This window comes from Stomoxys calcitrans, chromosome 4 (assembly GCF_963082655.1).
Source record: "Stomoxys calcitrans chromosome 4, idStoCalc2.1, whole genome shotgun sequence".
Lineage (NCBI taxonomy): Eukaryota > Metazoa > Arthropoda > Insecta > Diptera > Muscidae > Stomoxys > Stomoxys calcitrans.
In genome coordinates, this window is record NC_081555.1 from 101450607 (window position 1) to 101462834 (window position 12228).

General features: G+C 41.4%; 1 protein-coding gene across 1 annotated transcript in view; it reads right to left on the reverse strand.

Moving 5' to 3' along the window:
* Window positions 1-7091: 7091 nt before the first annotated feature.
* Window positions 7092-12228, reverse strand: part of LOC131996994 (uncharacterized) — a 43814-nt gene continuing 38677 nt past the window's right edge. Inside the window, exon 3 of the mRNA XM_059367218.1 lies at window positions 7092-7237. Within this exon, the coding sequence (XP_059223201.1) occupies window positions 7092-7237 (146 nt within the window). The remainder of the gene's footprint in view (window positions 7238-12228) is intronic.

Sequence of the window (12228 nt, forward strand, 5' to 3'; positions counted from 1 at the left end):
CATTGGTTTTGAGGGGAGTTTACACGATGAGGCGTCCCCCAAACACATGGCCCCAAAATAGGTTACCAAATTCGTTTTCTAATCTCGAATACCTTTCATCCGATCCACATATTGGCATGGTCGAAAAATTTTTACCCTTTGGGGGGTGTTTTGGGGAAGGGGTGATGCCCTAAATACATGGTCCTACATTTGGATATCAAATTCGTATTCTACTCCTAATTACCTTTATTTGAGCCCCATATTGCGATGGTCAGTAAAAATTTGCTGTTTGTGGGGTATTTTGGGAAAGGGGTAGACCCCCAGAAAATTGGTCCTGAAAGTGGATATCAATTCTTGCTCTACCCCCCAATACATTTCATTTAAGCTCCACATTGAAATGGTCGGTAAATATGCCCGATTTAGGGGTGTTTAGGAGATTGGGGTGGTCCCCCAAACACTAAGCTCGGAAAATATATCAGCAAGGTGCTCTATTCTCATATATTTAACCCTCATTGCCCTCAAAATTGCATATCAAATTCGTCTTCTAATTTTAGTTAAACTCCTTATTGCAAAAGTCAGCAAATATGTCCGGTTTGGGGTATTGACGCTAAAAACTACGAATATTTAGTTCCACTCTCTTTAAGACCCAAATTGTCTGGGTGAGCAAATACGTCCTATTTGGGGGTTGTTATGGTGGTGGGACGTCCCAAGACAATTGGTCCCGAATGTTGATGTCAGATTTATAGTCTACTCCCAAATACCCTTCATTTGAACTCCATTTTTCCATAGTCGGCAAACATGACCGGTTTGGGGGCTGTTTTGTGGGATGAGGTGGCTTGGGCAGTGACTTGGTCTTGAAAATATACAATATGTCAGATTCGTGTTCTACTCTAAAATATCTATTATTTGAGCCTCATATTGCAAAAGTCAGGAAATACTTACTATTTGGGTGGTGTTATGGGGGTGGAGTGGCCCCATAGACACTTTTCCTTAACATGGATATCAGATTCGTGCTTTACTCCCAAAGGCCTTTCATTTGAACCCCATATTGCTATGATCGTCAATTTGTACCCTTTGGGGGATGTTTTTAGGGAGAGGCGGCCCCCCCAAACACTTGGTACCATATTTGGATATCAGATTCGAATTCGAATTCTACACTCAAATACCTTTTATTTAAGCCCCATATTCCCATGGTCAGTAAATATATCCGATTTAGGGGTGTTTTGGGGTTGGGGTTGTCCCCCTAACACTTGGTCCGACAATTGGATATCAGATACGTTTTCTTATCCTAAAATCCAATGGGACTCAAATGAAAGGTATTGGTCTAAATATATGTTTGGTAGGTTTTAGGATGGAGCGTCCCTCCTAGGTACCCCATCCAAAAATACCAACAAAAAAATACCAATTTTTTATTTTTAGGGTACTATATGAGAGCACACAAAATTTTGCTTAAATCGCACCACGCATCTCCGAGATCTGGCGTTTCTGAAAATTAGGGTAAGCGGACGGTCCGCCCTCCCTTCAGATATCAAAAAATGTAGTACCCTATTTTCACCACGGGATCATTATGTACCATCAGTGAAAAACGGCAGGACCGATTTTTTCTAAATGTTCGCATATTGTGTTGGTTTGTCTGGACGAAAACATAGGCTATATAATTTTTCAGTATCGGAAGGGGGACGGACCCTCCCCCTTATGCCTAAAACACAACCCAAAATCAATAGTAGACCAATCGGGACAATATAGGTATCAAATCAAAGGTATTGGAGAGTCGAATACGTATAAAGTATTAAAATTTGAGTCTAAGTACACTTTGGGTACACTTCACCCCTCAAAAACGCCATTAGACCCATTATGACTATATGATACTTGGCTGAACCGATTTTCTTAAAATTTTCATAGATTGTGTACGTTTGTCTGGATGGAAACATAGGCTTTATAATTTTTAGATATAAGGGTGGAGACGGACCCTCCCCCTTAGCCCAAAAACGCCACCCATATCCGAAAGTGGTCCGATGGGCACAATAAGGGTATCAAATGAAAGGTATTGGAGACCAGAAACATGATATACGAATATGGTATTTAAATTTGAGTTCAAGTACCCAGCGGGCCCTCCAAGCCCAAAACTCCTCTAAACAGATATATTCGAAGTTCATGTCAATATGGGACTCAAATGAAAAGTATTAGGCAATAGATTACAAATATGGCATAAAACATTAGGTCCATGTAATGGAAGGTCGCCCACTCCCAAATACCCCCAAATGGGCATATTAGCCGACCATGGCTATATGGGACTCAAATGAAAGTAATTAGGGAGTAGATTACGAATATGACTTTAAAATTTGCATTCAAGTCTAGTTGGCACTTTTCCTCCTAGAGGTACGTCAAATGGGTTATTTGACCCATTATGACAATATGGGACTCAAATGAAAGGTATTTGAGATCCAATTTGATATCCAATTTTGGAGCTAAGTGTTTTGGGGTACGCCCTAAAGCACCTCCTAAGCTGAACTTCATTTTTGTTGGGAATAAAGATCGAATTTGATATCTATTTTCAGTGCAAATGAACCAAACGGTTCATATTTACCGGCCCTGGCAAAATTGTGATAGCATATTTGAGTCGAAATGTCTGAGGTGCCATCCCTACTCTAGTGAGAACATTGCCTTAAGGAAGAACATTACCACCAGTAACCGAGAAGTGGCAAGTTCTCACACATCAATCAGTGCTTTCCGATTCAAGTTTAAACTCAATGATGGGGGACCTTTTTTTTATAGCCGAGTCCGAACGGCGTCCCGCAGTGCGGCACCTCTTTGGGGAACATTTTTTAAATGATCATGCATGGCACTGTACCTCGCAAATGTCGCCAACATTAAGAGGGGATTAACGCCGCTTTGTCCGATGTTCTCTACAGGATTCGAACGCGTCCAGCGTCACAGGCTACAATGGCACTAATTCGATATCCGCATTCAGGGCGAAGTGTCCCCACCCTAAAAAGATATTAGAGAGTTAAAGAAGGCGCAGAAGAGCGGGCCCGGTTCGGCTAGTAAAGTATATGTATATTATTGATCGTCATGTGATTTGAAATCGATCTAACCGTGTCTGTCCGCCCGTCTGTCGAAAACACGCTAACTTTCGAAGGAGTAAAGCTAGACGCTTGAAATTTTGCACGAGTACTTTTTATCACTGCAGGCCGGTTGGGAGTGTAAATGGGCCATATCGGCCTATATTTTGATACAGCTGCCATATAGAGGGCGCAATTCTTATACGATTTGGCTGAAAACTTGGACGTGGAACCGTGCTAAGTATGGTTCAAATCGGTCCATAACCTGATATAGCTGCCATATCAACCGATCTTCGGTCTTGACTTCTTAAGCCTCTAGAGTGCGCAATTCTCATCCGATTTGGCTGACATTTTGCACAAAGTTGTTGGTTACGACTTCCACCAACTGTGCCAAGTATGGTTCAAATCGTTCAATAAGCTGATATAGCTGCCATATAATCCGATCTTGGTTCTTGACTTCTTGAGCCACTAGAAGGCGCAATTCTTATCCAATTTGAAATCGGTCCACAAGCTGATATAGCTGCCATATAAACCGATCTTGGATCTTGGCTTGTTTATCCACTAGAGGGCGCAATTCTCATCCGACTTGGCTGAAATTTTGCACAAAGTTGTTTGTTACGACTTCCAACAACTGAGCCAAGTATGGTTCAAATCGTTCAATAAGCTGATATAGCTGCCATATAATCCGATCTTGGTTCTTGACTTCTTGAGCCACTATAAGGCGCAATTCTTATCCAATTTTGCTGAAATTTTGCACGAAGTTGTTTGTTACGACTTCCACGAACTGTACCAAGTATGGTTCAAATCGGTCCATAAGCTGATATAGCTGCCATATAAACCGATCTTGAATCTTAACTTCTTGAGCCACTAGAGGGGGCAATTCTCATCCGATTTGACTGAAATTGTGCCTGAAGTGTTGTGTTATGATTTCCAAAAACTGTCCTAAGTATGGTTCAAATCGGTATGTAATCTGTTAAAGCTACCATACCGACCGATCTTGGATCTTGACTTCTTGAGCCACTAGAGGGCGCAAGTCTTATCCGATTTTACTGAAATTTTGCACGAAGTTGTTTGTTACGACTTCCAACAACTGTGTCAAGTATGGTTCAAATCGGTCCACAAGCTGTTATAGCTGGCATATAAACCGACCTGGGATCGTGACTTCTTTAGCCACTAGAGGGCGCAATTCTCATCCGATTTGACTGAAATTGTGCATGAAGTTTTGAGTAATAATTTCTAAAAACTGCCCTTAGTATGGTTGAAATCGCTATATAATTCGTTATAGCTGTCATATAAACCGACCTGGGATCGTGACTTCTTAAGCCTCTAAAGGCCGCAATTCTTATACGATTTGGCTGAAATTTTGTACAACGGCTTCTCCCATCACTTTCAACATACATGTCCAATATGGTCTTAATCTCTCCAAAGCCTGACACAGCTCCCATATAAACCGATCTCCCGATTATGCTTCTTGAGCCCCTACATGGCGCAATTCTTATCCGAATGGTCTGAAATATTACTTAATGGCTTCCACTATGGTATTCAACCTTCAGTTCACTTATGGTCCGAAACGGACTACAACTTGATATATCTCAAATAGCATAATAATTATTATCCATTATTATTGGGTTGCCCAAAAAGTATTTTTTAAAAGAAAGTAAATGCATTTTTAATAAAACTTAGAATGAACTTTAATCAAATATACTTTTTTTACACTTATTTTCTAAAGCAAGCTAAAGGTAACAGCTGATAACTAAGAGAAGAAAGAATGCAATTACAGAGCCACAAGCTGTGAAAAAATTTGTCAACGCCGACTATATGAAAAATCCGCAATTACTTTTTGGGCAACCCAATATTTGTTTATCTAAACAGAGCTACCGCGCAAAGAACTCGAAAAATGCGATTCTTCACTTGTTTAGCTTGTGATATTTAATTGTTTTAATCGGGAGATCGTTTTACATAAGAGCTCTACCCAAATATGATCTGATCTGGGCCATATTCGGCTCGAACATTGAGGGGCGTAACACAACTCACTGTACCAAATTTCAGCGATAAGTGCACCTTTAACGGGCCCAAATCCTTAAACCGGGTGATCGCTATATATGACAACTATTTCCAAACATAGATCGATCTGTACCATATTCGACACGGATGTCTCGAGGCCAAATCATTGTGCGAAATCCGCGAAATCGGAAAAGAAATGAGCCTTTGTTTGGCCCAAGACCTCAAAATCGGGAGAGCCATATATATAACAGCTATATCCAAATAAAAAATATATAGAACATATTCATATAATGCTATATGGTGTTGTGGTGTGGTGGACGCGTGTCAATAAGTCCACCTATTGTTCAATAGTTAACCGTTTCCAAAGTATGGCTTGTTTGTGCATTACAGCCGCTCTAAGGACGACACCACGTCTGACGCACCCTTTGCCTCTGGACATTGTATCTACACAAATTGCTACGACCACTGCAATGCGGTTTAGGGAGCTTTCTCTTTGGTCATGTGGCGGCGTATATTTCTTCCCATTCATCGTTAATGGGTCATATTTTCACATTTTCCCTTTAGTAAGTTTTAAAGTAGTATCTCTATGATATACAGAATCATGCTAATCCTCCAATTTTCATCTTTTCACAGTATCTATGCTATTGTTGTTGTACATTTAAATCGCTCTAAAAAGGGCTCGTGTAACAATGAAATACGTTTTTTGCCAATTTCTGCAAACAATTTCACAATATTTTGCGCTTCAATATTAACAAAGAAAAATGAATTCGTTTCCATGAAAAAGCCTCAAGGTTAGACCAAAAGTGTGAAGTGAAAAACGTTGCTTGTTTTTATTAAGTAAGCAAAAACCAGATGTACCGTAAAAAAAACTTTGTTAATCAATTTCGGATGCTGTTCTTTTTTTTTTTTGGGGGTGTATAACATGTCTGCATAACTAATTAAACATGACGATGGGAAAAAGATGAAACCGGTGTAAAATCATTAAATATGTATTTCTTTGTATTACCTTTTAACGTTAAATTAAATAAATAAAAATAAATTTTATAGGAGTTGTGTACATTTTTTGACCTTTTTTAACTTACGATTACAATTTTTTTCGCATTTAAGTTTAAATAGAAATTATCTGCAGTTGAACTGCTCGTTTGAAACTTCAACTGTACAATTTGTTGACATTTGCAATTTGAGATTTAAATATTCTTCTCTAAACAAAGGAATTCATATCAGACATTCTGAAATGTAAGACGCAATATACAACTAGGAAACTATTTGAAATAAATAAAAGCGTGCTTAGATGGGCCAGGCCGAATCTTATATACCCTCCACCATAGATCGCATTTTTTAATTTATTTGCCCGGTATCTCTTTATAGGTAAATAAGGGATAATGGATAAGAATTGCTAAGCTATAGCTCCATATCAGGTTATGGTCCGCTTCGGATCATACTAAGCCCTCTAGGTGCTCGGGATAAAAAATCAGGAGATTGGTATATATGGGAGCTACGCCAGGGCTAACAGTATGTACTCGTCCTTTTTTTTCGTTATATGAGAGGCATATCCCGGAGTGCATTCTCGGCACGCGTCTGTGCCGGGATTGAGAAGAAAACCTTGGACCCGGTTTGCCAGAACCCCCTCCATCATCAGTCGGTGTCGGTGAGGTGTAACCGGTGCATGGCATTCTCTCCTAGATAACGACCAGCGGGGCATAGCTTTGGCAGAGCAGATTGAAGGCTCCACGTTTTGCGCGGTGAATGAGGATGTCCCCACTAAGATTACGAGGAGGTGTAGCAGCTCGCCAGACATTTCCATTGCATCCCCTAATCTCCTGAGTGATATAACCTGGCAAGCCGTCATTTCTTTGGGAACAGACCACCTCCCCATAATCCTCACAATCGACCGACCACCTGACTTGATAACCTTTGAGCGCCGGACGTTTATTAATGAGAAGAAGGCCGATTGGGCTGGCTTAAGAGAGTTCACCAATCGCCGCTTCAGTGAACTGACACACCCCTCGAATGTGCTAGTTGCCGAGAGGAAATTCCGAGACATCATTAACGCAGCAGCTGCTCGTTTAATACCTGCCGGTCGAATACCGCAAGTGTGGCCAAATTTCCCGGCGCAGACAGTGGTACTCGTAGACGAGTGTGATGGAACTCCTTGTACCGACCGTAATAATCCCAGAAACAGCGAGCTGAATCTGGAAATAAACTGGGTAGTCAACGAACATAAGCGGAATTTGTGGCTGTAACACTTGGAGCAATGTAACTTAGGCACCGGTTTAGGCAAGCTGTGGTCTACTGTTAAGTCTCCTTCGAAGCCCATTAGACGGCATGAGAGGACCTCGGTCACTTTTGGCGTCGTAACCGTGACTGATCCGAAGAGATGCACCAGGTTGTTCAACCGTCAATTTATTGTGCATCCCGAGAGTGACTGGGCAAGGAGGAGAGACTTTTGCCGTATCCATGGTCTCCCAACGATGGACAGCAATCACAGTTTACAGTGAGTGAAGTTGCAAGTGTCTTCCGTGGCGCCAAATCGTCCAAGGCGTTGGGCCCCGACGGAATCTCTACACTGATGCTGAAGAACCTGAATTTACCTTGAGCGGAGTACCTAACTACTGTCCTCAACTTTGCGATGTCTGGAAAATGTGCAGAGTGATAGCGCTACTGAAGCTTAGGAAGGATCCGAGTTTGGGGTAGTCGTAAAGACAGATCTAGCTTCTCTCACCAGTAGCCAAGACGCTCGAGGCATTACTCTTCACGAGCCTAGTAGGAGAATTTGCATTCGCCAAACATAAGCATGGATTTCGAAGATTGCATAGCACAACGTCCACATTTGCTGTGGCTTCAATCAGCACAGACCATATGATAGGACCTGTCGGAGGCTACAGCGAGAGCCGTTGCCAAGGCCATCAATACAAATTCCAAAGATGCACAGAATCATGTGCACCATGGAAGCAGTGTAATTGCCTCAGAAAACAAAAAGTCTGTCATAACACGAAAATACATACATTGGGAAAAAGTACAGCTAAAAGACAGGGTTGTCGAGCGTGGTTAATGTAGTTTTTGTATCATAGAGGCGTTTTAGCAATAAATACGATTCAAAAACAACATACTAACTCACGGCCTTTTGGTTACATCACACCTGATATGGTTGAACAGTCTTCTAACCAAAGACGAAATGCGTCCCACAGTGGTTGGTGTGTGCTGCTATCTCTGGCTTTTCTTTTCCATTTGCAAAGAAAATCTAAGACCAGTGAGCTCGTCTCGAAAGAGTAACAAACGGCACTCGACACGGTCAGCCATGCCAAACTATTTGAAGACATCGCCAACACGTACCTCCAGCCATGCCTGAAACGCTGGGTCGCGAATTGTTTGTGTGGTCGCCAGTCATTTGTGGAATTTAGGGATAAGAAGTCGAAGCAGCGTAGAGTGAAACTGTTTAACCTCTACCTATCCTCCATTCCAACCCCTCCAGACGGCATAGAGATCATATCATATGCGGACCATTGTAGTATCATGACATCAGGCCCCTCATATTTCACTGCAAAGGATCTGAAGATATCTGCCACCAAATCTTCAGTCACATTGTTCACTACAAATACGCGTGAGGTTAGTACTGAGCTGAAAGTGATGGTCGATGGAGAAATGATTCCGACCATCAAGTGTCCCAAAATACTTGGTGTTACATTTAATAGCTCTTACACATTCTCCCCACATGCCTCAGCAATTTGCGATAAAGTCAAAAGTAGAAGCTAGGTCATCAAATCACTTGCCGTCAGCACTTGGGGTGCTGACAAAGAAACCTTGTTGACCACGTACAAAGCAATTGGCCGGGCTGTGTTAAGTTATGCAGCGCCAGTGTGGTCTTGTCAGCTCTGTAACACACAGTGGAATAATATTCAGATCTGTCAGAATGTCGCCCTTCGAACTGCGACGGGCTGTCTGCTTAGGAGACAATGATCCTACCAGTGCGAAAACATAACTACTTGCTGTCTAAGCAATACCTTTTGGGCTGTTATCACAAAGACCATCCAAATCATCTTCTTGGAGATAGATGTCCACCGCCCGGAAGCCTTAAGGTAGATCTACATGATATAGAGCGTCAAGTTCAGCGCTAATAGAGAGAACCTCTAGATCTAGATGGCATATCAAGGGGAATCGGTTTATATGGGGGCTATATTTTTTTTATAGTTAGATTCGGCTCATACTGTGAAAGGATGTAGAAAATCGTAACTTAAGTCTTTGCTCCAAGTTTCAGTCAAATCGGATGAAAATTGAGGCTTCTAAGGGATCGAGAGGTCAAATCCGGGAATCGATTTATATGGGGGCTATATCAGTATATAAACCGATTCAGATCATGCTCGGCATGGATGTTGAAAGTTATCACACAAGTCTTTGTTTCAAATTTTAGCCAAATCGGATGAAAATTGAGGCTTCTCAGGGCTCAACAAGTCAGATCTGGGCATCGGTTTATATAGGGGCTATATTCAAATCTGAATTGATATGGCCCATTTGCAATCCCCAACGAAGCGGCTAGCTTTACGCGTTCGATCTCTATCGAGACTTCGGCAGATGGGCGGGCGGACATTGCTAGATAGACTCAGAATGTCGAGGCGATTCAGAATCAGTGTTACCACCCAAGAAAATTATTCCGAACCAAAATTTAGAAAAAATCCCACCCAACCCGACCAAAACCTATGAAATGTTCTACAAACCAAAAATTGCGTAATTTTTTTTACAGGATGAAAGGTGGTTATCCTCCCTTAATGCTGGCGACATTTGTGAGGTACTATTCCATGAAAAAACTTCTCCTCGAAAGAGGTGTCGCATGCGGCGCGCCGTTCGGACTCGGCTATAAAAATAAGGTCCCTTATCGTTGAACTTGAACTTGAATCGGACTGCACTCATTGATATGTGAGAAGTACGCCCCTATTCTTTAATGGAATGTTCATGTCAAAATTTGCAATTTGTACTGATCTCTCAATAAGAAATCTTGACTTCATAAAAGTCGTGTTGTTGTTCTGAATTCAACGAACAACCGTGTCGAGTTTGGTTAAGGCGATGTCTCGATTGAAGGGGATGAGCCCATATATACGCTTTACTACCCACTTTCCACGTTTTATTGAGTTACATGGAAATTTGGAAGAGATCCCCGGTTGTACATACCGGATTGGCCCAATGAAGTTTTTCATCGGCAAGGGTTGCCACACTGCTTCAACAACAATCAATTTCAGAGCAATTCCAGAAAAGCCTTGAGACTCCTTGTAACAGTAATTGGGCCCTCGCATCCATGGTTTTATTGTACATTCTTAATTAAAAATCTACCAAAATTGGAGTCAAAACCTACAAATTTTGGTAGATATCTACCAAATACGGCAACACTGTACAGAATATATATATATACTTTATGGAGCTGAAGATCAATATTTCGAGGTGTTACAAACAGAATAAGTATACCTCAATCCTAACCTAACCTTTATTAAAACATGAACCAATATGTTCCATTTGCAATCCAACCAACCTACGAACGGCGTGGCGGCGAGCGACACCTCTATGTGTTTTTTTTACATAGCTGCCACACCAAATTGTACAGTATCTCACATATGTCGCCAGCATTAGGAGAGGATAACCACAGCTGAAAATTTTTTCTGATGTTTTCGCCAGGATTCGAATCCAGGCGTTAAGCGTCATAGGCGGACATGATAACCACTGCGCTATGTTGGCCTCCTACCTACATTAAAAGAAGACCTATACATTAATAAAAAGTATTCGTGCAAAATTTCAAGCTCCTAGCTTTACTCCTTCAAAAGTTAGCTAGCTTTCCACAGACAGACGGGCATTGCTTAATTGATTTCGAATGTCAAGACGAGCAAGAATATATGCATAAACTTGGTTGGTTCTCAGATCAATATTTCGATATATTACAAAAGGAATAACGCAATTAGTATGCCACCATACTGTGGTGGAGGGTATCAAAAGGATTTTGTTTCCCCCATTACCGTTCTTGTAAGTTTTGCTGCATGTAAAGCAATTGAAAACGAATTTCGCAAGACTGCATTATCCTTGCATTGCTGGCTCCAGTTTTATTTCACTGATGCTTGGATATAAGGAATGTAAGGAAGGAAAAACTTCATATCTGAAATATATTTTATGCCAGCGAGCAATCACATCATAACATATACAAAACAACAAATACAAATTTTGCCCATGAACATTCCACTAAGGAACAGGGGCAAGCTTCTCACATATCAATGAGTGCAGTCCGATTCAAGTTTAAGCTCAATGATAAGGGTCCTCCTTTTCATAGCCGAGTCCGAACAGCTTGCCGCAGTGCGACACCTCTTTGGAGAGAAGTTTTACATGGCATTGTACCTCACAAATTTTGCCAGCATTAGGAGGGGAAAACCACCGCTGAAAATTTTTTTGATAGTCTCGCCAGGATTCGAACCCAGGCGTTCAGCGTCATAGGCGGACATGCTAACCTCTACTTTGTTTTCCCAGTGGGTGATATCTTAGTGAATGCTAGGAAATGTTGGAGTGTTACAGAATTCGGCATATCCGAAGTGATTGCACTATTATATGAAATGTGCTTTAATGAATTTCAAACAGGGCTGCGGATTCTTGTAGTTGGAGCCTAGTAATTTTGCCCGGAGTTGAATTCGAAAAATTTTTTCGACTCTGACTCCAGAGTCGATCAGTCAAAACACTTTGACTGCTTAGTGGATCATGATTTCTGATACTCCATGTATCTTTATCAGCACCCTTGTCAAATTGATTAAGGTACCCTTCACGCCCAAAGACGATTGAGTACGGATTAGAGCACGCTTTTGTTTTGAAACCGACTCAATAGTCTTTGCGTATGTAGGGTGCCTTAATCAATTTGACAAAGGGGCTGATGAAGATGCATGGAGTATCAGAAATCATGATCCTTTAAGCAGTCATAGTGTTTTGACTGCTCGACTCTGGAGTCAGAGTCGAGATAATTTTCTTGACTTCGACTCCGGTCAAAATTGCTCGACTCCGACTACAAGACTCCGCAGCCCTATTTCGAATTCATTACAGCACAGTTCATGTAGAAGTGCTGATGGTGATACATGGATGATCAGAAATCATGATCCATGATCAAAGCGTTTTGAGTAATAAAACACACTTGCTCAACTTTTATAAGTTCTTTACTTTGCTATTC